General features: G+C 50.8%; 2 protein-coding genes and 1 non-coding gene across 4 annotated transcripts in view; 2 read left to right on the forward strand and 1 right to left on the reverse strand.

The window, feature by feature from the left end:
- Positions 1-90: 90 nt before the first annotated feature.
- On the reverse strand, positions 91-20,996 carry COG4 (component of oligomeric golgi complex 4). 2 transcript variants are annotated; one of them, XM_004600537.3, is made up of 19 exons: positions 20,829-20,996; positions 18,713-18,795; positions 16,573-16,687; positions 14,907-15,081; positions 12,927-13,120; positions 11,690-11,795; positions 10,786-10,943; positions 9,876-9,934; positions 7,782-7,915; positions 5,577-5,695; positions 4,863-5,029; positions 4,197-4,362; positions 3,264-3,326; positions 2,461-2,577; positions 2,024-2,116; positions 1,716-1,799; positions 1,499-1,600; positions 1,253-1,381; positions 91-1,169 (listed from the first exon to the last, which is right to left on the reverse strand). In XM_004600537.3, the coding sequence occupies exons 1-19, from the start codon at positions 20,985-20,987 to the stop codon at positions 1,035-1,037; spliced, it is 2,358 nt and encodes a 785-aa protein (XP_004600594.2). In that variant the 5' UTR covers positions 20,988-20,996; the 3' UTR covers positions 91-1,034. The 2 variants fall into 2 exon arrangements, with proteins under 2 accessions (XP_004600594.2, XP_055002534.1); XM_055146559.1 differs by lacking the exon at positions 18,713-18,795 and having other exon boundaries at positions 20,829-20,932.
- Positions 20,997-21,278: 282 nt separating this feature from the next.
- The window catches only part of SF3B3 (splicing factor 3b subunit 3), a 40,816-nt gene continuing 34,593 nt past the window's right edge, over positions 21,279-27,501 (forward strand). The window contains exons 1-3 of the mRNA XM_004600539.2: positions 21,279-21,388; positions 24,550-24,688; positions 26,504-26,830. Coding sequence (XP_004600596.1) covers positions 24,619-24,688; positions 26,504-26,830 — 397 coding nt within the window. The 5' untranslated portion in view covers positions 21,279-21,388; positions 24,550-24,618. The remainder of the gene's footprint in view (positions 21,389-24,549; positions 24,689-26,503; positions 26,831-27,501) is intronic.
- On the forward strand, positions 27,170-27,249 carry LOC129406911 (small nucleolar RNA SNORD111). The gene has a single exon (XR_008631331.1). It is a non-coding gene; the product is annotated as a small nucleolar RNA SNORD111 (small nucleolar RNA).

Raw genomic sequence — 27,501 nt, forward strand, 5'->3', positions numbered from 1 at the left:
CCAAAGAAGCCCTCGGACTTGGCACGGGCCCTCCGGGAGCCACCTGGGAGCTCCTGCTGAGAGTGACTGGGGCTCGGCCTTGACTCGCACTCCAATTTGGAAGGTTTTTAATGTTTGGATTTTGGGACCACTCCCGGCAGTGCTCAGGAGGGACCCCCATGGGGTGCTCGGGACAGACCCTGGGTCGCCGTGTGCAAGGCAAGGCCCTCCCTCCTGCCATGGTCTCTCCGGGCACCGCAGAAGCAGCTTTTCAACTCACGTCACACGTGCCTTTACTGTGCCAGGCCCAGTGTGGGGACTGTCCCCTGGCATTAGCTGACGGTTGGCGGCCCCTGCCCTGCCTTTGAGGCCAGGCTCGTCTTGAACAAGGCAGCACCCGCTCCCGGCCAGCAGGGAGGGTGCTCGGGGGGTCTCAGGTGGTGAGCTGGGCATTCTCTGATGAGTGGCCGCCGGCCCAGGTCTGACCAGCTGCGCGGCAAGGGTATCCTGTGCCCGTGCCAATGACTTCTCAGGTTTGGGACTTTCCTGGGAATAAATCCACTCCATCCTTCGACACTGTCCTCATCAGGCTTGCTGTGTTCTTGGCAGGAGCTCTGCCCCCTTTCCTGGCAGTGGGGCACTGCCCCCGGGATGGCCAGCCCGCAGTGCGGAGGACCCAGCGAGGGTCTGTGACTGGACGAGGAGCCAGGTCTTAGGAGAGTCCTGGTGGCAGCTGTGTGTCACTTGTGGTGTGAGCCAGTGGCTACTGTCTCCACGTTTCAGAGTGGCTGGGCCCTGCACCCGGTCGCATCCGGCCCTCCTGGGAAACGGCCTCGGGCCTCTCCAATGAGTGTCTTTATTTGCGGGCACTTTATTCATGTCCTCCAGGCCCAGCAGGGAGGCAGTGGTTGGCTGCAGTGTCCAGGCGAGGACGGCGACCATGATGTCCCACTTTGACTTCCCTGGGGGGCCTGGGAGGCCTGTCTTGTGGGAGAGACCCTGTGTGTCCCAGGTCCACCCCGCAGCCTGGCTCATGCCTGGGGGTTCAGGGGGCCCTACAGGCGCAGCCTCTTGATGTCCTCGCTGCGGAAGTCTGTGCGCAGGGCCAGCACCTGGCGGACCTCCGCGGGGGTGAGACGCCATGTCAGCGGGCCCGAGTTGGCGCCCCAGTAGTCGAGGATCTCCGTCACCTGTGCGGAAGGACAGCTAAGTGGGCCGAGGGACGCTGCTGGGGGAAGCCTGGGCTGGGGACGGGGGGAGGGGGCCCACGTACCCGCTCCAGGTTGAGGATGGTGGCCATCTGCGAGAGCCGAGCAAACTTGTCCCGGATGGTCCAGGTGGTGACCGTGGTAAGGTAGGCGACGAGCGAGCGCAGCTCCTTGTCAAACTGCAGGCCGCCCAGCTGCGGGGACACCAGCCGTCACGGGAGCCTCCTACTCTGGGCCCCAGGCCCCGCGCCGGGCTGGAGAGGCAGCAGAGGGGAGGCGCCCCCTCCACCCCCCGTGCACCCCGACCGTACCCGGTTAAATGAGGATTTCAGCACCACTTTTTCCAGCTCCACGGCAACGAGGCTCGTCATGAGGCCGGTCAGACTGTCGTAGATGACCGGGGACAGGCTGGCCTGTGCAGAGAGGCCAGGCATCAGCGGGTGTCCCACCCCGTGCCATGAGGCCACTGGGGTGCTGGGACAGGCCTCCGGAGGTGTGGGCTGGAGGGTCTGCCACGAGCCCGCTCACCTTGAACTCGGCCATCTGCTGCTCCAGGTTAAGGATGAACTGCTGGACCCAAGGGTCGTTGGCCTCGTAGTCGTTGAACTCCTCCTATTGTCAGGGGGCGGGTGGGTCACCCCGGCTTCTCTAGGTAGAGTCCCCCACCCCTCCATCGCAGCCCTCTGAGGGGCCTGGGGAAAGGCCCCTCCCCTCAGCCGGCTGCAGTGCTGCTGTGTGCCAGGCTCAGCCTCCCTCCCGCCATCTCGCCGCCCTTCCACGCAGGAACGCTCTCCCGGGGGACCCCAATCCTGGGCTGGGGCTGCCGGAAGGCTGACCTCCTCAATGTTGTGGGAGACGGAGAGGAAGGTGTTGATCCAAGGCTGCACCTGGGGCTTGATGGCTGTGCTGTTCAGCTCTGCCAGCCCCTCCTGTGGACGGACAGAGGGATGGACCCTGGCAGGCCCACCCACCCCTGCCCAGACCGCCAGGGTGGCCCGCAGCTGAGAGGCGCCTCTGCAGGCTGTGAGGCAGAATGAGGCAGAGGCAAATAAGGGGGCCAGGAACAGTCCGTTCCTCTCCGGACCTGTGTCCATCCTGGTCGAGGCCAGAGGCACGGGCCAGAGGCGGGGCTGCAGGGGACCGGAAGCCAGCTGGGGAATATGGCAGCGGGGGAAAAGCCGTCGGACCTTGAGCCTCCCACGCCGTGGAGGCCCCACTCAGCAGTCACGGTCGCCTCACGGCCACACACCCGGGCAGCCGCAGCGGGACTCACCTGCAAGAGGTCTCGGAATTTGTTGGACACGGCCACCAGGTCGGAAAGGCAACTGTCGAACTTGGCCTGCGCCTGCTCCCCGCCGATGCCCTGGCCGAACAGCTTGGTGCAGTCGCTCTGCGGGAGAAGCCGCGGTCAGGCAAGCCAGCCTTCCCGGGGGGCAGCTGGAGCCCGTCCTCAGCAATCCAGAGCGGGCTCCCACTGCCCCTCTGTGTGGAAGAGCTGGTGCTGGGGGTCGGGGTAAGAAACGCATCCCAGGGGCTGGAGCAACAGAACAGTGGGGAGGGTGTCTGGTGACCCAGGTTCGATCCTCGGCATCCTTGAGCATCACCAAGAGTGACTCCCGAGCGCAAAGGCAGGAAAAACCCTTGAGCACTTGTGCGTGTGTGTGTGTGTGTCCGTCCAAAACCAAAACAAACAAACACTTTCCCAGAGGTTTCACACTTTGAAGAGTCAATATTCAAATCCTGGCTGGGCGGCTAGCAGCTGAGTGACCAGGGTCAGGCAAATGTCAAAAAAGTGCTTTCGACTCTTTTGCTATCTGACCACCTAGCAAACCCAAAGTAGGGCACGATGGGCGTTTGTGTCTCTCCTGAGGTGAGGCCCAAAGCCTGGGAGTTAAGCCCAGGTCACTTCCCACGTCAGTGCAGGAAGACCTCACTTGGATTCTAGAGCTCTTCCTAGTGGTCTAGGGCGCCCGGCTATCAGGCTGATCACTACTGGTCCCCCGAGTGCTCTGGGGCGAGCTGGCTGTTGCACGGGTCCCCGGCCATGGCTGAGTGTGGACACACAAGTTCCTGTACCTCGAGCGTCTTCTTCAGGGTGGAGATATTCTCACTGCACACCTCCACGTTGTTGAGAGTCACCTGGGAGAGGAGGACAGCAGGTGACTTCCTGTTCTCTCAGACTGGCTCCCGCTTACGCTGCAGTAGCCCCACCTGGGTAGGGAGGGAAGCTGGCCTGGCCTTTCCCTGTGCCTGCCATGACGCGGCAGACCCAGCGATGGTACAGGCAGTGACACCACCTTCCAGATTGTCCCTTATTGAGATGTGGGTCTGGAAGAGGTTCTGGGGCTCCTGTGGTACAAAGGCTGTGGGCATCTGAGGAGGTGCCATCTCTGGCAGCTTCTGGATTCTGTGGGGTATGCAGCCCCAAAAATGGAAAAAAGATTTTTTTAAAAAAAGAGAAGAAATAATTTTGGGGTCAGAGGGGTTGTACAGCGAGTAGGGAGCTTGATTTGCATGTGCCTGACGTGGGCTCAATCCCTGGTACACCCCATAGAGCTCCCTGAGCACTGTGAGGAGTCATCCCTGAGCAGAGCTAGGAGTTAGCACCGAGCACTGCTGAGTGGCTCAAAATTTTTTTTCAGAGCCTTCCAGGAGTTTTCCTTCAAGAGGTTTCCCAGGGCCGAGGGGATAGATGGCTCCAAAGGTGGGGTGTGTGGTCTGCATGCAGCTCTGGCTTTGGTTCCCAGCACCCCATGCTCCTCTGAACACTGCTGACTCTGGAGACCCACCATGCATGCTCCAAAACCAAAACTAGACAACCACAGAAACACCCTGGACTGGAGACAGCACAGCGGGCAGGCCAGCAGCGATCCCTGAGCACGGTGCCCGGAGGCTGTGGGCACATCAGTGGCTCAGAAACCAAGCAACCAACCCCCCAAGACCCTCCCCCCCGCCCCTGGTGTTTCCCTTCTCTACATGCAGGGGGCCGTGTCGCGGGCGGCGCCCTACCAGGAAGGAGAGCTTCGCCTCGTCAGTGCTCTCGATGCCCTTCGTGTCGAACCTGCCCTGCTGGAGGCTGCTATGCATGAGGCTCACGGCGCTGGTCACCCCGCGCTGGATGTCCTGGAAGGTGGTGGCGGGGAAGCCCTGGCGCAGCTTGTTACACAGGACGTCCCTGGGGACAGAAAGGCACGTGGGGCCTGACAGGGCAGCACGGGCAGCAGCCACTGACGGGGCGGGGACGTGCAGAGGAGACGGGTCCCCACTTCGCTTCCTCCAGGCTTCCAGCCCTCGCCACTGAGCTCCCGCCCAGTCAGGGCGGAGGTCTGCGTCTCCCCCTCAGCTGGCCCTCGGTGCCACAGCAGCCAGGAGCTTTCACCACGGCCTGTATCAGCGGGGATCAGCGCAGATTAGCTCGGCGACTGCCCAGAGCGGAGACAACTGACTGACCGTTCAGCTGCTGCCTTCGTCTGAGCCGCCTGCTCTGTCTCCTCAGTCTGAGGGCCACCTGCTGCTTTCAGCCCAGAGAACACAGATTAAATTTGGCCCCGGAGCTACCTGGCTGCTGGGCAGTGGCCTGGGGCCAAGGACAGCAGCTCATCGCGTGCAGATCTGCCCAAGATTCGGAAGGGATGCGAAGCCAGAAGCAGACGCGCCGGGGAGGAGAAGGCGCACCTGAAGTCCGCCTCCAGCTCTGTGGTGGCGAGGTTGATCATGGCACAGAGACAGTCGATGCTGGAGCTGGACAGAGCCCGTCCAATGCACTTCTTGACGATGTAGAAGACATCGTCCACCATGCTGGAGGTCAGCTGGCCCTTCTCACAGGTGTCCAGGGCCACAGCCTACCGAGAGGCAAAGAGCTCGGTCAGGGCTCTGCTTCTGCCAAACACGGTTCGGACCGTTCTGACGCAGATGCAGCCTCTGCTCCTGTTTTCAGGCTTTCTCCACCTGTTCCCCGACAGGACTTCCTCTGGGCACAGCTTGCCAAGGCTCCTCCTTGCCGAAAGAGCTCGCCTCCCCACGGCTGGCTGAGTTGGGGAATGAAGGACCGAGGGCCTCTGCCTTGGGGACACCTATTTCGTGGGGTGTGAATATCAGAAGTCCACTGTCCCTGGGGGACTGCCCAGGGGACCTGGAGTGACGCAGGGCATGAGGAAGGTCCCTGAGCAGAAGGGGTCCCACGGGATCCTGGGGCAAGAGTCCCAGAAGGTGCCACAAAGCGTTTGCCAACTCCAAAGATGCCATTGGATGCAGTGACCAAGTGGGGCCACCCCGCCTGCCTGCAAGGGTTCTCTTCAATCAGGACCCAGAAAGAGAACCTGCCTCCGCCATCTCCTTAGGCCGCTTCCTGGACAGGATGCCCACTTCCAGGGATGTGCCACGGCCTACCTTATTGACCGTCTCCCTCATGAAGTACTCCTCCATGGTGATGTAGAAGCCGATCAGCTCCTGCATGGTGCAGCTCAGCAGGCAGTTATTAAGGAGCTTGTCCAGACACTTCTGGTGCTCTGAGGACAGCCAAGGAGAGAACGCTCACTTCTCTTCCCCCAGAGAAACAGAAGGATTCATCTCCTTAGTTTTAAATTTCACTTTCTAATCTTGTTCAAAATCTGTATATAACTTATATGGCTACAGTCATAGTACAGATAGAATTAAAAAAAATCAGGGCTGGGGAGAGCGCGCAGTGGACTGGAGTGTGTGCTTTGCATACGAGAGCCCCAGGTCTGGTCCCCAAGCTTGCCCGGTCCCTTCCCGGGGTACCTCCAGGAGTGACCCCCAAGTACCAAGCTAGGAGTAGCCCCTGAGTGACACTGGGTGCCCCCCCTCCAAAGCAAATCAAGGCAAGGTAATACCACCTGGTTGTATATATCAGAGCACACCCCCGCCCTCCCTTGGTATTACTGACACTGTGCAGAAAACCACAAATGCTGGGTCCGTTTCATGCTCCAGTCCAGGGAATCCTGCATATTTTGCCTAGCAGGAAGAACATGTTCTTCTTAGAGAATCGGGAGGTTAATTAATAAGTGAAAGAAGCAACCTTTAGTCCCATGTAGTACTCCTTTAAAACCTGCAGCTGGGGAACTGGAGACTGAGAGAGAAGATGAAATTCTTTTTTTTCTTTTTGGGCCACATCTAGCTGTGCTCAGGGATCACTCCTGGCAGTGCTTAGCAGATAATATGCAGCGCTGGGATTGAACTCAGGTCGGCTGCATGCAAGGTAAGTGCCTTAGCCTCTGTACTTTCCTCTCGCACCCAGATCCTTTTGTGACTCTTTATTCTTTTTGTGAATAAAAAGAATATGGTGCCATGTGGTGCCAGGAATCAATCCTGGGGCTCCTGCATGCAAAGAAAGCATCATGCCAGTCCTTTGAGCCGTCTCCCCGGACTGACCCTAACACTCTTTGCTATAAGCTCAATATACCTCAGAAGTATGTGGAGATGTAATCTATGTGACACTCACCTGTTGTATGTGCCTTGTTCAAGTATTTAAAAGTAACTTTGGGGCTGGAGAGATAGCACAGCGGGTAGGGCGTTTGCCTTGCACGCGGCCGACCCGGGTTCAAATCCCAGCATCCCACATGGTCCCCTGAGCACGGCCAGGGGTAATTCCTGAGTGCAGAGCCAGGAGTAACCCCTGTGCATCGCCAGGTGTGACCCAAAAAGCAAAAAAAAAAAAAAAAAAAGTAACTTTGCAGAGGTCTGTGGCATGGGCACAACCCACTGTCAGAACATTCCTCTCACTCTCAAAAGTTCCCTCCTGAAGCTGCAAGTGTCTTTTAGTTCTGTTTCCCCATGGTGCAAGTATCACCTACTTAAGACACCGACCCCTACAGCAAGCTGGCGAGGGAGCCTGAAGAGAGGCCTGCAGTTCCCAGAGTGGGCTAGTGCCCCCTGCAGGGTGCTGCAGTGATCCGAGGGGTGGGGGTGGGGAAGTGGCAGGGGCACTTTCTGCTTACTCAAAGAAAGCGCATTTCTAGATGGGTGCTCAGTGACGTTTCCTTTTCGTCTGGGGGCCATACCCAGCAAGTCAAGGGTTACTCCTGGCTCTGCACTTAAGAATCACTGGGGGTGGGGGGTGGGGGAGCACAGGGGTGACCATAGGGATGCTGGGGATTGTGCAAGGCAAGCGCCTTACCTGCTGTACTATCTCTCTGGCCCCTTTTTTTATGAAAAGGCAGCGGTGGGTCAAATAATTCTGGGAACCCCTGGTGTAGTGCAAAAGAGCAAGATGGGGGGGCCGGAGCAATAGCACAGCGGGTAGGGCGTTTGCCTTGCACGCGGCCGACCTGGGTTCGATCCCCGGCATCCCATATGGTCCCCCAAGCACTGCCAGGAGTGGTTCCTGAGTGCAAAGCCAGGAGTAACCCCTGAGCATCGCTGGGTGTGACCCAAAAAGAAAAAAAAAAAAGAGCAAGATGGCCTCACAGGCCCAGTCTGATCCTAAGCTTCAGGAAGTCTCGATTTCCCCCTGGGCGCCAACTGTTTCCACAGACCGCTGAGGCTAAAATCTTCACTATTTCCACCAACTAGCCCTGTGGGCTCTGCTGCCAGCTCCGCCTCGGCAGGCCGGGAAAGACAGGAAACGCCTCTTACCCAGCTTGACTTCTTCGGAGGCCATGGAGTCCCCCACCTCAAAGTCAGAGCTGATTCTCTTTCTGAGGAAGCGCAAGTACAGCTCGCTGCGGGCATTCATCAGGGTGACCTCTGTCAGGATGGGGTCCAGCTCTCTGAGACACAGAACAGAAGGAGGAAGTGGGAGGGGAATGGACCCCCTCAGACACAAGAGCCAGAAGATAAACACAGACGACATTTCCCTCAGGGTGGCTCTGGGACCGGAGGGCACAGGTTCACTGACATGTTCCAACGGACTCATTTAAGAGAAGTGTGTTTTTATTAGCAGTCCGAGTAAAAATGGCAGTTGCCTCACTGGGAAAGAAACCCTCAGGACTGGAGAAATAGTATAGTGGGCAGGGCCTGTTCTGACACAAGGCAGACCTGGGTTCAATCCCCGGCTCCCCACATAATCCTCTGAGTCCTGCCAGGAGTGGTCCCTGAGCGCAGAGCCAGGAGGAAGTCCTGAGCATGGCCGGGTGTGGCCGCAAAACCAACAAAGCTGGGGACTCACACTTCCTGATATTATAACTAATACAAAGCGATTAACAACTAGGACAGTACGGTACTGGCACACTGACAGCTTCACTGAGAAAATCTGTGACCCTGAGGAAGGGAAGAATAACTTTGGTATTTAGAAACCACTGTGGCCAGAGAGCCAGCACAGCAGCAAGGCGCCTGCTCTGTATACAGCTGGCCAGGGTTCGATCCCGGCATCTCCTATAGTTCCCAAGCCCAACAGGAGCAGTTCCTGAGCACAGAGCCTGGAGTAACTCCTGAGCATCCTGGGTGTGACTCAAAAACAAAAATCAAAGAAAACAAACAAAACTCACTAGTAATAATTATCTATTCTTTCTAAACATTCTTTTTTATTAATTAATACATTTTTTTGCTTTTTGGATCATATCCAGCAATGCTCAGGGGTTACGCCTGGATCTGCATTCAGGAATTACTCCTGGCAGTGCGCAGGAGACCATGAGGAATGCCAGGGATCAAACTGGGGTCAGCCGTGTGCAAGGCAAAGGCCCTACCTACTGTACTATTGCTCCAGCCCCTTTCTAAACATCCTTAATAGCAATATGTCACGCATATGCTCTTATTTATATGACCCACTGACTCATTCAATCAAAAACAGGAGGTGAACATTTTATTTTTTTTTTTTATTTATTTTTTATTTTTTTTCTTATTTTTACTCGCATACATATATATATACACACACATATATATATACACATAGATATCTATCTATACATAAAAAAGAGATGCCATTGTTACTATAAAATAATGCTGATGATTTAAAGATCATTTGTGGGATCTAAAGTAATAAGAATAAGTAAATGTACTATGGGGCCAGAAAACTAGTTGCATACGGAGGCTTTCAAGTTTGAGGTCTCTAATAGAGGAAAGATATATAAGTTCAGAGAAAGTAAATGTGGTATGATATACCTCCTAAAATGATTCTGGGTGTTAAGACTAAGCTAATGGGCATAGATGTGCAGGACAGACTTGGTATGGAGACCTCTGTCATCGTTTCATTAAAAAAAACAAAATTTTGTATATTAGTGGTCATTGCAAAACAATGACCGCTAATAAACCCAAACAGAATAAGAAGGAAATAGTACTGCATGAGGTTATAACCTATGAGTGAGATTCGAAGCGCTCTATATGTGCTTTCCAGAGAGTTCTCTCCTCCCATATGCAAGGGGATATGTATTTCTTATGGTGGGTGATAACTTTTTAAACAAGTCTGTCATCCTATTCAATAGCTTTTATTTGTCCATAGGTTGATGGTGTCGGTGTTTAAGAAGAAAAGTCATGTAATGACTAAGTATTTCTAAGTAAGTAATAAATCTGTAATGGAAGAATTTGTCTAAATAATACAGCTTGAATGCTCATGGCAACATTGGATTCACACTGAATACTTTGCAACCTCTTTGTCATTTACTCTTCACAATGCCCATTTACTGTTAGAAAAGAGGTGAACATTTTAAAACCACGTAACTGTAACAGAGCAATCTGACTGAGAAGCGACTACCAATTCAGAGTCCTATGGGCTGAAGAAAATGGCTATTTTACCTTGGTTCAATTTTTTCTGCTGTAGAATTTCTCATCAGGTTGTTCTGGACATGCCGGAACTGCAACGTGTACACACCAGGGAATGAGGTCATGTTTCCTTGTTCTGCCATCTACCTCCTGCTGCCCCCCAGCCCCAGGTGCGGTGTGGTGAGCGTGTTGGTGACCAGGCAGCCAGGAAGGCTTTCAGGAGGATGAGCCAAAGGCTTCCTGGCCAGTGCTCACTTCTGCCACTGCATTTAGAAGTGCCACAGCGGTGTCCCCTGAGACTGCCGTCCACGGTAGCCCGCTCTGGAAGTCTACAGAGGAAACTTCCTGGGCCACCCCACTGTTAAGATCAATCCATTTTTTCTCTGTTCAAAAAAAGGTGGAGCACAAATATTCTGATAAAGCAATTGTTATCTTGGCACTTCCAGAACTATGGCGGAGTTTCAGGTGAATTACTTGGTATTGGGGGCTAGAGCAATAATACAGCAGACAGGGTGCTTGCCTTGCGTGCAGATGAACAGGGTTTGGTCCTGAGCAACCTACCCTGAGCCCCCCTGCAAGAAGTGATCCCTAAGCACCGAGCCAGGAGTCTGCTCCGAGCACTGCCAGGTGTGGTCCAAAACCAACACCACCTCCCCCCCCAAAAAAAATTCCTTAATAGTATCTTAAAAAATATCATCTTCTCAGCACAGCATTGGGAGGTAGTGCTCTGGCCGAGCCGTGAGGCCTGCGGAAGCCTCTCTAGTTCCGTCTGGAACTGAGGCCAGCACTACCCTGAGTCAGCGTGAGTGCGAGGGAAGCTGGCGACAGGGAGCGTGTAGGTCGGGCTGTCTCAGCGCTCAGCTCTCTCTCGTCTGCACCTTTCCCCGCCCATGTCATTCTACTTAGTGTCCCTGCCATCCCCCTCGCCGCTGCCTCTGCTCACCTGCTGGTGGTAGTCTCTCTGCTGGACGAACTTGTCGACCACCTTCTCCACCTGCCGGTCACATTCTACCTGCAGATACTTGATCATGGTATACAGCTTCCCCGGCCCATAGTAGGTCTCCACTATTGGCTGGTGGGTCTCCACAATGCGGGCGATCCCTAGAAAGAGAGAGAAAGGTTGGATCCAAATACTCTTCCTACATTAGAAACACTCTTTTCTTTTTACCCAGGACTAACCTGAGGGTCTACACCTCAACCCCATTTGAATGCTTTCCCCCCTGAGTGCATACAAGTGGTTCTGATCAGTGCTGGGTACTCCTAAGCAAACCCAAATCTGTCTGCTAATTATGCACAGGGCCTGGTATACCAGCAGGGCTGGAGAAACGACACGGTTACAGTTTTACAGGAACCCTTCGGCAGTCAGCATGACCCTCTTTTCAGTGCTTTATTTTCGGGTTGGTTCACTCTTTAGAGTCTGGGTCTTGAGAACAAGGGAGAATAAAAAAAAACCCAAGAGGCTGATCTTGACTGGTCAGAAATGAACAGGGAAAAGGGAATGCCCTGCCACAGAGGCAGGGTGGTGTGGTGGGGGATAGGGTAGGGGGGGTGAGAGGGATACTGGGATCATTGGTGGAGGCGAATGGGCACTGGTGGAGGGATGGGTAAACGATCACTGTATGAGTGAAATGCAAACACAAAAGTTCATAAGTTTGTAACTGTACATCACAGTGATTCTCTAATAAAAAATTACAAAAAAAAAAAAAAAGAAGAAATGAACAGGGAAAATGATTCTCCATGAACAAGACACAGGAAATTACAGGACGGAGTTAAGGACCTTGAGCTGGAGGGAGGCGGCGGGTGGGGGGCGAGGGTCAGGGAGAAAGCCCTGGGGATGGGGCGCTTGCCTTCAAACAGGAGGGTCAGCGTGTCCGCGAAGATGACGGCTGCTCTCCGATCACTCGAGTCCATCCCCAGCACCAGCTGCAGATTCTCCTCGGCCTTGCTGGCCACCTGAGATGTGGGAAGAGCCACAGAAGTTCAGCAGCCAGCCTCGGTTTCCCATGGGCTCTGCTGAAAGCTGGGAACACAGGGAAGCCTGGGGCATGGGCGGGGGTCTGACTTCCTGGGTGCCAGGCAGGAGGCATATGCTAATGCTTCCTGGTGTGATTACTATTAATTTTTCCAGTGTGTGTGTGTGTGGGGGGGGGGGAATGCCTGGCAGTGGTTTTTCCTGGCTTTGTACTGAGGGACAGATCCTGATGGGGCTCAGGACCATCTGGGGTGGCAGGGATAGAATCTGGGTCAGCCACGTACAAAGCCAGGTGGTATGGAGTATCGAACCCAGGCATGGGACCTGCGAGGTTTCCATTCTACCAGTTGAACCATCTCTCCAACTCTTGGTACTGAAACAGATATTCCTAGACCTCAGAGGCAAAGCACTAGTAAAATAAAGAGGGGTCAAATAAAAGTTAAAAACTAGTAAAATAAATCCAAGAAAGAGCTCCAAGGGTTAGAACATATATTGAACCCTCAGTGAGGCCCTGAGGGTCTACTAGGTATAGCCTTGGTGGCCGGTGGATGGGGCTGAGACTAACTGACGTTTCTTTTGGTTTACTGGGTCACACAGGCAATACTCATGGGTTACCCAACTTTGCACTCAGGAATTACTCCTAGGTGACCATATGGGATACCAGGAATTGAACCCTGGTCAGCCTGTGCAAGGCAAACGCCCTCCCTGCTGGACTATCTCTCCCGCCCCACTGTTTTAAGTGACTTTAGCTCTTTCACGTCACTGTGGTGTATTCTGAGATTTAAGCCTAGTTAAATCACTTAACACCACTAACAACAACTTCAAATGATGTTAAAAGCAGCCAGTTCCAGGCTGACAGCTTGATAAGTGTGATTCAGCTTGTCAGATAATTTGCATCTTAATTTTCCTGAACTTCCACTTGGTCTGCTGGAAATAAAAGTACACCAGCAGATGTGAAGGTACACAGCTGTCAGGCGATAATGGATGAGTGCTAAACGAATGCATCTGGTGTGTGTGGAGAAGGGGAGTCAAAGCCAGGGCCAAGGGGCGTCCACAGGAGACGGAGTCTTCAGCGTCCCCACCTGGAGGTGCCACGCGAGCAGCAGCCATACCTGCTTGCACAGGTACTCCGAGAACTTGCTCAAGCCATCCTCGTGCAGCCCGAGCAGCGGGAAGATCTTGAAGAAGCGCTCCACCTGCGGCAGGTCACCCTCCCTGGTGGCGAGCTCGAACTTCTCTGTGACGATGGCTCGGAGACGCTGCTCAGCCTTCTGCAGCGCCTTCAGGTTGGCGTCGATCATGCTCCCTGCAACAGGCACGAGAATGAACGCCAAGAAAGGTGCTCTGCGCCGGAGAGATGGCGCGCCGGCCAGGGCACTTGCCTGGCACGCAGCCCACCCAGGTTTGATTATCCTGACACCCCCAAATGGTCCCCAGAGCACACCAGGAGGGATCCCCGAGTGCAGAGCCAGGAGCAAGTCCTCAGTATAGCTAGGTGCAGCCCCGAAACACACAAAACAATACAAGAGAAAGGCTCCCTGTGAAATCTACACATACGCTGCACTGTTCACTATTATTCATTAAATAAGGACTGGAGACAGCCCAGCAAGCCGAGTGCACGGTTCCATGCTGGAGGCCGAGACTGGATCCCGGGCTTTGCACCTTATATGGTCCCTCAAGCACTGCCAGAGGCAGCCCCTGGAGGAATTCTCAAGCAGGGATCCAGGAGCAGTACCTACGCACCCTCGGATGTGACCTACTGCACCCCCCTGCCCTGCATCCACCCCAATGCATATAAATAACTGTGCATGGGGGGCCGGAGCGATAGCACAGCGGGGAGGGCGTTTGCCTTTGCATGTGGCTGACCTGGGTTCGATCCCCGGCATCCCATATGGTCCCCCAAGCACTGCCAGGAGTAATTCCTGAGTGCAAAGCCAGGAGTAACCCCTGAGCATCGCTGGGTGTGACCCAAAAAGCAAAAAAAAAACAAATAAATAAATAAAATAACTGTGCATGCGTATATAACAAGCTACAACATCAGCAATATCAACGATGAAGATCTAAACCATCTATAATCTCGTTACAGAGAATTCAGTGAAAAGATCATCTTTGGGCAAGAAATGTCCCCTGGGGCCGGAGCAATAGGACAGTGTTAGGGCATTTGTCTTCCTTGTGGCCGACCTGGGTTTGGTTTCTGGCACCCCACACAGTCCCAAGCACTGAGCACTGCCAGGAGTCATCCCTGAGTTAAGTTGCATGTGACCGCCCCTCTCTCCCCCAAAAGAAAAGGTGTCCTCAAGTTAGATTTCTGATTCACCAGAAGAGTCTCTGAGAGCAGGTCACATCTTTGAAAGAAGAGGATTTTGAAGCCTAAAAGGAGGCACATAAGTCTGGGGAAAGGGAATAAAATAAGGCAAATAGCGGAAACAGAAAGATGAAAAGACTACTCTCATGGTAAATAGTAAAATGGGGAGCAGCTCAGTAACTGCACAACTAACAGGCAGCCTGAGGAGGCAGAGGGGCGGGGCAGGCAGCAGAATTCCATGCTACCTGCAGGACTCCGCTGCCTGTGCCACAGAAGAGGAATAACTACAGTGGCTCTCCTGGGGAGACCGAGCTTTTTGCTTGTTTGCTCTTGGTCCATACTTGGCTCAGAGGTTAGTCCTGGTTGTTGCTCCAGGGTTAATGCTGGTGCTGTCCATCTGAGGGGACAGAATGCAGGACACTCTCGTCCACTGAGCTCTCCCCCCTCTCTGGTCCTGGAACTACCACCTTAATCTGTAGGTTGTGAACCCATATGGGGGGAAGGTGTCATGTGACTCAAGGTGGGGCTTGTGAAAAACCTGGCAACAGCAAAAGGTTTCTGAAGACATAACCAAGAATGAATTCCAAATCAAATGCTTAATGAATCTGAGGTATTTCTGGCAGAGCTTGTTCATGTTGCGTTCCTCAGGTGAAGAGAAGCTGTGAGTAGAAAAAGTTTATAAGGTCTTGGTCTAGGACCTACTTCGGGTCTCCCACTAGACAAGGGCGCTTCCCCGGACGGACGCTTCTAGCCCAGTCAGACAGCAGCAGTTTGAGCAGGAGGTTACCTTCTTTGCCCTGTCGGCTGAGCTCAATGACGGACTTGTCCAGGCACAGATAGCGATGAATGTGGGCGGCAGCCTGCTCGTAATCCTCATTCCTCAGGGCCGTCTGGACTCCGTCCATGCAGAACTTCAGGTCCAAGATGTCGTCCGCTCTCTGAATGGCTTGGTAAAGACGGTTCTGCAGAAAGACTTGGTGCTCAGAGAGAATGTCTTGGTCTTACTATATGAGACACGTAGAGACGTCTTAGTGTCTTTCATGTAATGGGCAGCATGAAACATCAAGGGCCGGGAAGGTGCCTTAGTAGGAGAGCACAAGCTTCGCATGTGAAGCCCTGTTTGATCCCTGGCACTGCAAACAGCAACCCCCTCCAAAAGACCTGCCCTCCCCCACTTTCTTGGGCTACACTTTGGGGCCAAAGCGCTCAGGTGCCCACAGGGTGCTGGGGACTGAACCCAGGTGGCCCCCCCAACCTTGCTGGCAGATATGGCTTAGCACACTGAGCTATCTTCTGGCCCTCTGGTCTTTTTTCTTCTATTTTTTGAGCTACATCTAGCCATGCTCAGGACTTCTTGCTCTAAGCTCAGGGATCGCTCTGGGAGGGCTCACTGGACCATAGCCCACGCTAGGGACTGAACCCTGGTCTGCTGCATGGAAGACAAGGACTTTAGCTGTTGGAGTCTCTGTCTGGCCCCTACTTCACTTTTAAAATATGGCTCCTAGAAAATGTAACATTGTGGTTATGTGTTACATTTCTTCTTTTCCAATCTCAACTTCTCTGGATGTTTTATTTTCTTGCCTAATTGCCCTGGCCAGTGCCTTCAAGTACAGCATGGAAGAGAAGCACCAATATTCCTTATGTTCTTCTTATGTGGAAAGAACCTAGCTTTCCACCAATAAATAGAGTGCTAGATGTGGAGTTTTTCACGGATGCCCTTGATCAGGTAAAGGAAGTTCCCTTCCAAGTTTTGTCTCCTTTCTCACAAGAGCCATTTAATTTGGTGAGGCCATGAGATGATTATGTGATTTTGTAATTCTATCAACATGACATACAATGGTTGATTTTTCAGATGTTAAATGAAGCTTATAATCCTGGAATAAATCCTACTTGGTCATTGTATAGTTCCTATAATATACTGTTGGAATTGGCTTGCTAGTGTTGTGGATTATTGTCAATATTCATTAAGTCTAGTGGTTTGGAGTTTCCTTTTCCTTTTGCCCATACCTGGAGGTGCTCAGGGCTTACTCCTGGCTCTGTACTCAGGGATCACTCCTGGGAGGCTTGGGTGACCAGAGATGGTGCTGGGGATTGAGCTTGGGTCAGCCATGTGCAAGGCAAGCACCTTACCTGCTATACTACCTCTCCTGCCCTGGTTTTCGGTTATTTTATGTGGGAGCCATACCTGGCAGTGCTCAGGGGTTACTCTTGGCTTTGCACTCAGAAATTATTCCTAGCGATGCTCGGGGATCCTATGGGATGCCAGGGATTGAACCCAGGACGGCCACATGCAAGGCAAGCACCAGACCCACTACTCTGACCCCTGGTTTGGTGTTTTATACTAGCTTTGCTTTGTATCATCATTAGATTTTTATTGAATGATGCTGCTCTTTTTGCTAAAACGATGCCTTCTTCACTGACTTCTAATAAACAACACAAGCTCATGGGATTACCTTGGCCAGGTCAAGCTGACGGACTTTGCTGGACACGTTCTCCGCTAGGTTGCAGGTAAAGGTAATCATTCCAGCGAGCTGCTTCGCATCTCCTTCAATTAACTGCAGGTTGGGTCTGGAGATATACAATAACAGCACACATTGTCCATGATGCCAAAACAAATGAGATGATTTTATTGGGGCTAGAGAGATAGTACAGCAAGCTGGGAGTCTCCCTTGCATGTGGCCAAGATGGGTTTGCTCTCCAGCATCCCACATAGTCCCTGAACTCTGCCGGGAATTATCCTGTGCACAGAACCAGGAGTAAGCCCTGAGCACAGCCAGGTGGTCTAGAAGTCCCCCCTCCCCCCACACACGAAATACAGAGAAAATTTTCTATTTAGCAGATGGGATAGTATTCTGGTTTTTGGTTTTGTTTTTGTTTTTGGCCACACCTGGCAGTACTCAGGGGTTACTCTTGGTTCTGTGTTCAGAAATGACTCCTTGTGGCCTTGGGGAACCATATAGGATGCTGGGGATTGAAATGAGGTTGGCTACAGGCAAGGCAAATACCCTACCCACTGTACTACCGCTCTGGCCCTAGTGTTCTGGTTTTTTTTTCTCACATATGGTGGTGAACATGGACTGTTATACTCCTAATTTAGTGCTCACTCCTGGTTGTGCTTAGGGAACTAGGTGGTGCTGGGGGTTAAACCCAGGTTTCCTGCATGCAAAGGAAGTACTCCAACACACTGAACTATCATTCTGGCCTTCTTGTTTCTTTTGTTTCTGTGCCACATCCAGGGGTGCTCAGGGCTTACTCCTGGCTGGGATTAAAGAAAAACTTCTGTGACTCTTCAGTCTATAAACTGGTCCTCAAACTTGAGGAATGCATCAGAATCGCTTGATGTGTTTATAACATACAAATTCTGAGTCTCCATCCATAGAGTTTCTGATTCAGTGTGTTTGGGAAGTGCTGAGAACAAGTTTATATACCCTGAGGTGTCCATCTGAGGTAAAGCACCTTCACAGAAAAAACTGAACTGGCTGGGCCAGTGGGAATACACAGCTCAGTTGCAAAGTGTGTACCTTGCAATCGTGAGACCGAGAATCCGATCCCCAGTCCTGTCTCACATGTCACAGAATGATTAGGGTGGCGCTGCTGTTTGGGATCACCAGCACCCTCGCAAAACACAATGACACAGCGAGCAGGGCATTCACCTTGCACGCAGCTGACTCGGGTTCAATTCCTGGCATCCCATATGGTCCCGTGAGTACCACAGGAGTGATTCCTGAGTGCAGACCAGGAGTAAGCCCTGAACATTACCGTATGTGACCCAAAAACAAAACAAAGAACCCCAAATAAACAAAAAACAAAAATGTGCAATCTCCAGTGCACCACAAATGTGTAACCCCAGCAAGTACCACAACCAAATGTGTGAGCACCTCTGCCAAGTGTGTGCCATATCCATGCAACACCAATGAGAATGGTAAACAAGAAGGAAAAGGTAGCACTGCACTGTCGTCCTGTTGTTCATCAATTTGCTCCAGCAGGCATCAGTAACGTCTCCATTGCAAGACTTGTTGTTACTGTTTTTGGCATATCAAATACACCGCAGGTAGCTTGCCAGGCTCTGCCATGTGGGCGGGATACTCTCCGTAGCTTGTTGGGCTTCCGAGAGGGACGGAGGAATCGAACCTGGGTCGGCCATGTGCAAGGCAAATGCCCTACCTGCTGTGCTAAGGAAAAGATAATAAATGTAAAAAATAAGCAGGGTCAGCAAGATGACTCAAGGGGCTAGAGAACATGGGAGTTCTATGTTTGATTCCTGAATCCCTGAAAGTTCCAGAATGATCTCTGAGCAATATCAGGTATGGCTCAAAAACAAAAAAACTTAGGAAGCAGAATAACTTATCCAGTGGAGCCTGTTAGAATTTACATGACCTGGGGCCAGAGCGACATGCTGTGGGTAGGACACTTGCCTTGCATGTGGCCAATCCAGTTTGATCCCCAGCACCACATACTGTCCCCTGAGCCCCACCAGGAGTGATCCCTGGGTTCAGAGCCAGGAGTAAGCCCCGAGTATTGCCAGGTGTGCTTAATAAATAAATAAAGAGCGTTTAGAATACACAGTAGCTGCTGTGCTGAGAAGAGACTCACCCCATACGATGAAGAGTGACCATCTTACTTTCAATGGTGCTTTGTTGTTCCAAAAGAGCGTCCAGCTCTCTCTCCACAACTTTCTGGTACACAGAGAAACATGCTGTCATCAGAATGGTCGGAGTGAACCGGAAGAGTGATCTAGATAGGTGGGGGATTGGCTGGAAGGGGTTCAGGGTTCGAATCCTGGCTCAGGCACTGTATGATGCAGCCCTGGGTGTGGCCTCAAACAAAACCCCAGAATGACCTAAACTTAGCTAAAGGAGGAATCCCCTTTCTAATGTCTTTTCTTATACTGTGATCCCCTAGGCTTTGAGCGATTTCATTTCTGCACTTGAAACACTGCAGTAATTGCTAATTTACGAAAATTGTCTTTTATCTAGCAGATAACCACTATAATAAGATTTTATTCAATATCATTAGCAGAGTGATTAACACAGGACAGCATTTAAAACATAATGGCTAAACAACAGAAGCTTCCTTCAGTGCCAATTACAAAGTCTCCTTTTGTGAGACCGAGAATCTGGCTGTGTAAGGCTGGGTAAGGTCAGGTGGGATGTTTGCCTTAAATGTTTGCCTTAAACCTGGCTAGATCCTCTGCACCTCACAGGGTTCCCCTGATCCCATCATGAGCGATCCTAAGCACAGAGCCAAGAATAAAGCCCAAGTACCACTGAGTTTGGCTCCAAAACGAAAGCAAAAGAGTGGCGTCAAAGTCAGTACCAACAGGAGATAAATACAATTTCAGTCAGGTCATAACCGTATCATCTCAAATGATGTTTTCCTCACTCTCGAATTTCTTCATTTCCCAACATACGGTAATATATACCCCTCAGACTGTCAGGTGAGCCAAACGGAATAGTAAACATAACGTGCTTAACACACTGTGTGATGCAGAGCTCTAAAATAACTAGCAGTATTAGGTGTACGTTTGTGTTAAAATAATTCAGCACAACTGAGGGAAGCCCCTTCTGTGACAATTACTAACTACAAATACAGAATTGACCTCGTTTTAAAAGGAAGATCACTTAATTTCTGGCCTTCTCCAAGTTTGATAGAATTAATGAAACTGAGTGTAGGTATGTTAAGTTACAAGTACTGAACTTTGGGGCAGGCAAAGTACTACAGTGGGTAAGATGCTTGCTTTACATGAGGCTGACCAGGGTTGATCTCTGGCACCCAATATGGTTGTCGAGGAAAAAATAAAAGTATCGAAAAGAAAAAGGTACCGAATTTTGTAACACAGATCTCATTGGCAAAGTTGGTACAAGTTAATATGTGCAAATCAAAGCTCTTAGTGATTCACCCTCCCTCAAGCTAAAACTGCTGTTTGTGCGCAATCTAAATCTCTAAACTTTACAACAGTCACTAAATTTTTAGAGCAGAGCTGTCATCCTTCTGATTGGCTAGGAATCAATGACACTGACTTTCAAAAATATCCTGACAAATTCAGGGAGCCACAAAAAAAAAAAAAAAAACAAAAAACTAAACGGGGTAGAAAGGAACACCACCAAGAATGAAAAGAATTTTGGAGAACAAAGTCCACATCCCTCACTGGACACAACCTCGTGGCCTATTAAGAGATTATGAGATTTGTCAAACGTTAGAAAATGGTGCATGAGGTCGTAAGGCCTCACGCTTCTACAAAGCTGTGCATTAAAATGAGATTCTAAAAATCGACACACACAGCTGATTTCCCGAAAAAGTCTTAAAAATGCACCAATGCAATTACTCCTTGCTTAAATGAGATAACTGGGTGACAGCTTTTCCTAGTTCCTAAATTGCTAAACTAACACCAGATAGCCTTTATTCCAATTTTGAGACCCACGTGAGCCGGCGCAAACCACAACGACCCCAGTGGAGAGATCTGCAGATGAAGGGTCAGGGCTGTCACCGCGGGGGCGGGGTCGCCCAGCCACGGAAAACAAGCTGGGGAGCATCAGACCCAGGGGAGGGAGACGGCAGGTCTCCCAACTACATTTGGGCTTCTCGAACTGGTGCTTTTTCGTGTCCCTCGGCAAGGAGAGAATTTCTTCTAACCCGCATTTCCCCAAACAGACAACTTGCAGGCTCCCTGGCCCCAGCTCCTTCTTGGGAAAGAGGCTCGGCGCCCCACCTCCTCTCCGCACAGTCGCTCGTACACAGCTTCCAACTCCTGCAGCTCCGTCAGGGAGCGAATGAACTCGGTGGAGATTTCCGAGCAGCGGCCGCCTCCCAGCCCGTCGGCCGGCGCCGGGCCCCCGGCCTGCTTCAGCGGGCTCTCGAGGTCCGCCATCTTGGTCCCCACGCCGAGCTTCCGGCTGCGCGAGGCCCCCTCCGCGTTGGCGCGCCGCGCCTTGGGCTGCCCAAGGAAGTGCCCGACGAACTCCGTTTTTGTTTTGTGAATTAAATTCAAAATGTCGGTTCTTTTTGTATTTCCTTGGAGAAATTACTGCCATAGGTAAGCCTAAGAAAGTGTCAACGAGGTTTGGGGACACTACAAAAACTTAAGCGAAACTTTTTTGGGGCGTATATTCATTAGGCGCCTCTCTGGAACCCTTCGTCGCTGCGCGCCAACCGGAAGATCCTTGTCTTAAGACCTAATGGCGGACGCCGGTAGGTCGGCCTTGGCTGTGGCTTAGGCCCTGAGAAAATTTAGTATCCGTGGGATATCAGCGCCATCCTCCCCGCTGCAGGGTAAAGAAGCACTCTTCCGGCTTTCTCGGGCTCGGGCGGCAGAGAGGAATCCTGTAGGAGGGTGGGCGAGCGTTTGGTAGGGGTCTCGGCCCGCCGAGGCCCGAGAGTTCGGATAAGGAACGGAGCGGAGGTGCAGGGGAACGCTTGGGGCTCGAAAACGGCTTCGGTCCTGCAGGGGGAAACGAGGTTTGGTTCAAAGTATTTCCGAGGTGGCCGAGCCTCTGGGGTAAGGGTGGGGGGGGGGCGTCTCCCCTCGAAGAGTGAACGACACCCTTATGGGAGGTGTAAAGATCGAGCTGGTTAAAAAGCGTCAGTAACGGAAACTCTTCGGAGCCAACACCCGATTTTGAATGTGTTTTGGTGCTTGGGCAGCTTGTGTCTAATGTTTATTCTGAGGTTATTATCATTCGTCTGCAGAATGGGGCACGGGGTCTGTCTTCCTAGAGTTTCAATACTGTGACGTTCTTTCCGTCTCCTGGACAAGGGCTGATCTGAGCTGCCTCATTTTCTGATAGTCACAGCCAGGGCGAGGGTGGGGGGCGGGGAAGTCGGGGGCAAGCCCCCTTATTGAGCTTGGGCTATTAATGGTTCCCGTCTTGCAGCAAGATGCAGTTTCCTCCCTTATTCCTGATAGAAAAAAGAAAAAAAAAGGCCATTTCCTTGGTAGCATCTGGATGCAGCCAGCTTCAGGGAAAGCGGGTTCCCGGGTTTGTGCTAGGTGGGCTCAGGCCTCAGGGCATTGGAGGGTGGGCTGCGTTGTGCCCTCAACCAGGAAGAGGGGAGAGTAGCCACCACGTTGCCTTCGGGGCCAAGTGCGAGCTTTGCGAGCGTGAGATCTGGGTTGGTGCCTGGCACCTCAAAAAGAAAAAGTCGCTCGGAGGGAGCTTTTGAGCCCTAGGATCTAACGGGGCTCAGCTGCATGCAAGGCAAGCACCCATTTTGTATCTCCAGCCTTGCCTCCAGTTCTGCACCTTTCACCTGTATTATTGTCCGTTACAGGTCTGAGTGACAGCTTGCTGGGCGTTCCCTTGTAAATTTTATCCCCATTTAGAAATTGTGTTTAAGATTTTATTGCAGGTCAAAATGTCAGAGAACACAAGTACTGAAGTATGTTTTAAGAGACCATGGCGTTCACCACTTTGAATGAGAGCATTTGGAGCTAATCTCTGCTCTCCAGATTTATTTTCAATTAGACACTTGGATTTTTAGTGGTGTTAATATTAACACTGCACCCACCACTATAGGCAGTCTTCTACTGTCTCTTGGTCCTCCAACCCCACTTAGCAAATTCTAGACATTTAGGGTCTATTACTGGTTTTTGTTCCCTTACTAGTTTCTTCAAATTCTACATTTCAGTTTTGTACTCTACGTTTCAGTTTTTGTAGTGTCTTGTATCACTCAGGACCATGCTCTCTAGCCCCACCAAAGTTGCAATGAACTGCAGAATTTCATCTTTTTAATTCTTTGGATCACACCTGCTGGTGCCCAGGGTCAGTTAGGGATCCAGGTTAAGGTGCTTTGCATGTACTGGCCTCAGTTTGATCCTCAGTTTCACATATGGTGTCTGAAGGACCACCAAGAGTAAGCCCTGAGCATCGCAGTGTGAACCTGAAACAGCCCACTAGTGTCGAGTGCTTGCAGGGCAAGCACCTTCGCCTCTGTATTCTACTGTTTCTCCAGTCCCCTATCTTCTCTAGCTGGGAAGTAGTCTGTTTGTATGTGTAGCACAGTTTAGTTGTTTTGGGGTCACATGCAGCAAGGCCATGCCCATCTCTGTGCCTGGGTCCTGCTCCTGGCAGTGCTCAGGGGACCATATATGGTGCTGGTGCTCAAACTTGGGCCTCCACCACATAAAGGCACACCATAGCCGTTTGGCTATCTCTCTGGCCCAAAGTCTCACCTTGATTGTTTTTATGCTCTCTTAGGGAGATGTCAAGAAGTGGAAATGCTGTCTCCCAGACTTTCAAAACCGAGTGAAATTTTCCCTGATGCTTTATCTATATTTCCTGTTTTTGTGTGTGTATATATCACACCCAGTGATGCTCAGGGGCTATCCTGTCTCTGCACACAGGAATTGCGCCTGGGGGTACTGGGGAGGACTGTGGGATGCCGGGGATTGAATCCAGGTAGGCTCTGTGCAAGGCAAGCACCCTATCTCCAGCCCCTGTCTTACATGTCATATCTATATTCCTTTCCCCATTCTAGGTCATATCTGTATTCCTTTCCTCATCCAATCTTTTCCTTATCTTTTTCTTTGTGATCTTAGAACATAAAGACGCCTCAGTTTCAAGTGGGCAGTTTTCTTTTCCCATGCCCTATTTCTATTCTGATGGATTTTTCTATTCCTGTTAGCTTGTTTTTGCCTGGCCATAAATTATGAAAACTTATTATTTTGAGGAAGGACATCTGGCTGTGCTCAGGGCTTACTCCTGGTTCTGCTCTTAGGGATCACTCCTGGTGGGGCTCAGGGGGACCATGTGGGCTGTTAGGAATTGAACCTGGGTTGGCTCACACAAGGCAAACGCTCTGCTTGTTGTACTGTCTCTAGCTGCTAGAAATGGTTATGAGGATGTCTATTTAAAATTGAGCAAAATCCAATTCCTATGTTGCAGTGATTATTTTAGGTTTTTAAGGTTCCTTTTGTCTAAATAAGGCTTTTAAAAAGTTTGTTTTCTAGTTTAGTTATGTGCACTGGTGTAGTTGTGGATAATTGTGGTGGAAGTGATTTTTCAGTTTTTAGGCCAGTCTGGTGAAAAGAATCCTTTTCTCTGTATGCTTTTATAAATGTCTCTGAACTATCAGGAATTGTTTTGCTTTAATTTTTGATGGTCAGCTTAAATTTTAATTTTAATCACTGAGTTGTAGAGCTGGTGTAGGAGATATAAATGAAGCTACAATATATGGCCTTTATTAGATTAGCCAAAGTTTCCTTGTAGAGAAATGGAGATTCAACATTGTAAGTTTATGCATTTCTTGTGAAAATAGAAATGAGTATTTAGTGCACCAAATAGCATATAGAAGGCAACCTAGTAATAATACTTGTTCAGTAGGCCTTATTCTGGTGGTTTTGTTGCCTTCAGCAGAAATTCCATTAGTGTTAAGATTACATAATAAACTAAAGATTACATAATAAACATGTCTTTGCTTCCATGTGCTTTTAGTTTGCCTTTGACTTGGTGTAACCAAGGCCTGGATTGTGGAGTTGTTGGTGTCTGAGTGTTGCTGCCACCATGTTCTTGTATAATTTGACCTTGCAGCGAGCCACTGGCATCAGCTTTGCCATTCATGGCAACTTCTCTGGTAAGTTCCGCAGTTGCTCTCAGTGAATTTGACTTTTATTTATTTATTTATTTATTTATTTATTTTTATGTTAGATGTCAGACCCAGGACCACTGGTTTCTGGCCCTAAACATAACTTACATTTTGGGAGGAAGTCAGCCCTCCCCAGCAGAGCTCAGGAGCTTGGGTGCGATACCTGATGACCCCTGGCCTGCCAGTTTAGGGCTTGGGTCCAGTGCTGCCATGTTGGTGGCCACTGGGCTACACCTTGAAGGGGCTTGAACAGGGGCCTCAAGTATACAAGGTATGTGTTCCAGTCCTCTGAGCTACTTCCCTGGCCCCTTAAACTTACTTCTATTTTAGAATTTAGTTTTACTTTGTTTGGGGGCCATCCAGCAATGCTCAGGGATTACTCCCGGCTCTGCACTCAGGAATCAATCCTACTGGGCTCAGGGGACCACATGGGATGCTGGGGATCAGACCCATGTTGGCTTTGTGCAAGGCAATCATTCTACCCGCTGTATTCTCTCCAGCCCCTTATTTTAATTTCTTGGGATTTGGCAGGGGAGGGGCTACACCCGGCAATGTTCAGGCTTATTCCTGGCTTAGCACTCATGGGATGAGGTGGCAGGGATTCAACACTATCTATCCAGCCCCTCTCTTCCCCACTCCCAATAGATAAATTTATTTTTAAAAGTTTTTTGTTATTGCTTTAGTGTTTGTTTGTTTGGCCACACACTTAGGAATTACTTCTGGGGGACTCCCACATGATACAGCAGGGCAAACTGCCTTCTGTTGTTATTATGATGGGGGAGTGTATACACACCTGATTGTGGTGCTTATACACTTGTCAGTGGTGTTCCTCCCCAGAGATAAGACATTATTAGGTAGTGGTGCTCCCATTCTTGGCCAAAGTGCTTTTGAGATTTGCGTTCTTTTTTTTTTTTTTTTTGGCTTTTTGGGTCACACCCGGCGATGCACAAGGGTTACTCCTGGTTCTACACTCAAGAATTACTCCTGGCGGTGCTCAGGGGACCATATGGGATGCTGGGATTCGAACCCGGGTCAGCTGAGTGCAAAGCAAACGCCCTACCCACTGTGCTATCACTCCAGCCCCGAGATTTGCATTCTTTTTTTTTTTTTTTTTTTTTGCTTTTTGGGTCACACCCAGCAATGCTCAGGGGTTACTCCTGGCTCTGCACTCAGGAATTACTCCTGGCGGTGCTTGGGGGACCATATGGGATGCCGGGGATCGAACCTGGGTAGGCCGTGTGCAAGGCAAACGCCCTACCCGCTGTGCTATCGCTCCGGCCCCAAGAGATTTGCATTCTTAATTGTGATGCTTGCATAGGGACCCACTAGGGCTTTGGTGCTTATTGGAGGTCTCCTTGCTGCTTAGAATTGCTTGCCAGAGTACACACTTCCTAGCCATGCACTTGAACTTTTACACGGTGCTCCTGTATTTTGTGGTGTTGATGCACCTCTCAGGTGCAGCCAAAGATCACTTGGTGTGTGGATCACACAGCAGAGCTCTAGGCTCAAATAGCTGAATTTTTCTGGACCTCCAGATTACTTTTTTTTTGTGGGGGGGGGGTTCCTTTTTACATCACTTAGTGATGCTCGGGGCTTATTTCTGGCTCTGCACTCAAGAATTAACTCCAGGCGGTGCTCAGGAACCATTTAGAATGCCAGGGATCGAACCTGGCCTGTGTATATAAGGAAATGCCCTATACTTCCATACTATCACTCTGGCCCCCAGATTACTCTTTGGGTTAACCTGAATAATCAAAACCTGATTCGCTGTGATTATTCACGAACTGCTTTTTGGCATTGTAGGAACTAAACAGCAGGAAATTGTTGTTTCCCGTGGGAAGATCTTGGAGCTACTTCGTCCTGATCCCAACACTGGCAAAGTACACACCCTACTAACTGTGGAAGTTTTTGGTGTCATCCGGTCACTCATGGCCTTTAGGCTGACAGGTGGCACCAAAGACTATATTGTGGTTGGCAGTGACTCAGGTCGGATTGTCATCCTGGAGTATCAACCATCTAAGAATATGTTTGAAAAAATTCACCAAGAAACTTTTGGCAAGAGTGGATGCCGCCGCATTGTTCCAGGGCAGTTCTTAGCTGTGGATCCCAAAGGGCGCGCTGTTATGATCAGTGAGTACTCGCTTGGGTGACTGTACCTCTGGCGGATGGGGTCTAATGGGGCTATTTGGATTAATTTAGTGACAAAGTTTTCCTTTTCAACAGCTGGAAAGGACTTACAATACCTTTGGGTGGGGTGGGAGGGGACACACTCAACTGTGCTCAGAGCTCACTCTTGGCTGTGCTCAGGGATCACCCCTGGTGGGCTCAGGGGACCATATGGCGCCGGATTGATTTCAGAGTCAGCTGCCTACAAGGCAAGCTTCTTACCTGATGCTACTCTCTCCAGCCCCTCCTGTTCATGGCTACCTACATTTAGATGACTTTGCCAGACAATGTATTTACCCTCCTGGGCCTGAAGTGATGATTCACATTCATGTCTCTTCTCTGATGAATCTCATGAAGAAACTTCTGTGTATCTGATCAGCCTCCAGAGGGCAGCCTTTTCTTGGTCACAGAATCCTTAGATGCAATTGAAAGAAGCAAGTTGGCAATCCTAGTAGTATTTTGTTGTTCGTTTTGGTTTGGGCACTGTGCCTGGTGATTACTGGCTCAGTGCTCAGGAGACCAAATGGGATGTTGGGGATTAAATCCAGGTCAGCCACATGCAGGGCAAGCACCATACACACTGTGTTATTGCTCCAGCCCCACAAGCTGGCACTTTGAAGACTTACTACTATTTT

This window comes from Sorex araneus, chromosome 8 (assembly GCF_027595985.1).
Source record: "Sorex araneus isolate mSorAra2 chromosome 8, mSorAra2.pri, whole genome shotgun sequence".
In the NCBI taxonomy this organism is placed as follows: Eukaryota; Metazoa; Chordata; class Mammalia; order Eulipotyphla; family Soricidae; genus Sorex; species Sorex araneus.

Coding starts and splice junctions, on each gene's coding strand:
- COG4 (XM_004600537.3), bottom strand. CDS start 20,987: ATGGCGGACCTCGAGAGCCCGCTGAAGCAGGCCGGGGGCCCGGCGCCG. Junction 4,363..4,862: donor GAGCTGGAGGCGGACTTCAG/GTGCGCCTTCTC, acceptor TTCTGTCCCCAG/GGACGTCCTGTGTAACAAGC. Junction 1,800..2,023: donor TCTCCCACAACATTGAGGAG/GTCAGCCTTCCG, acceptor CCCTGACAATAG/GAGGAGTTCAACGACTACGA.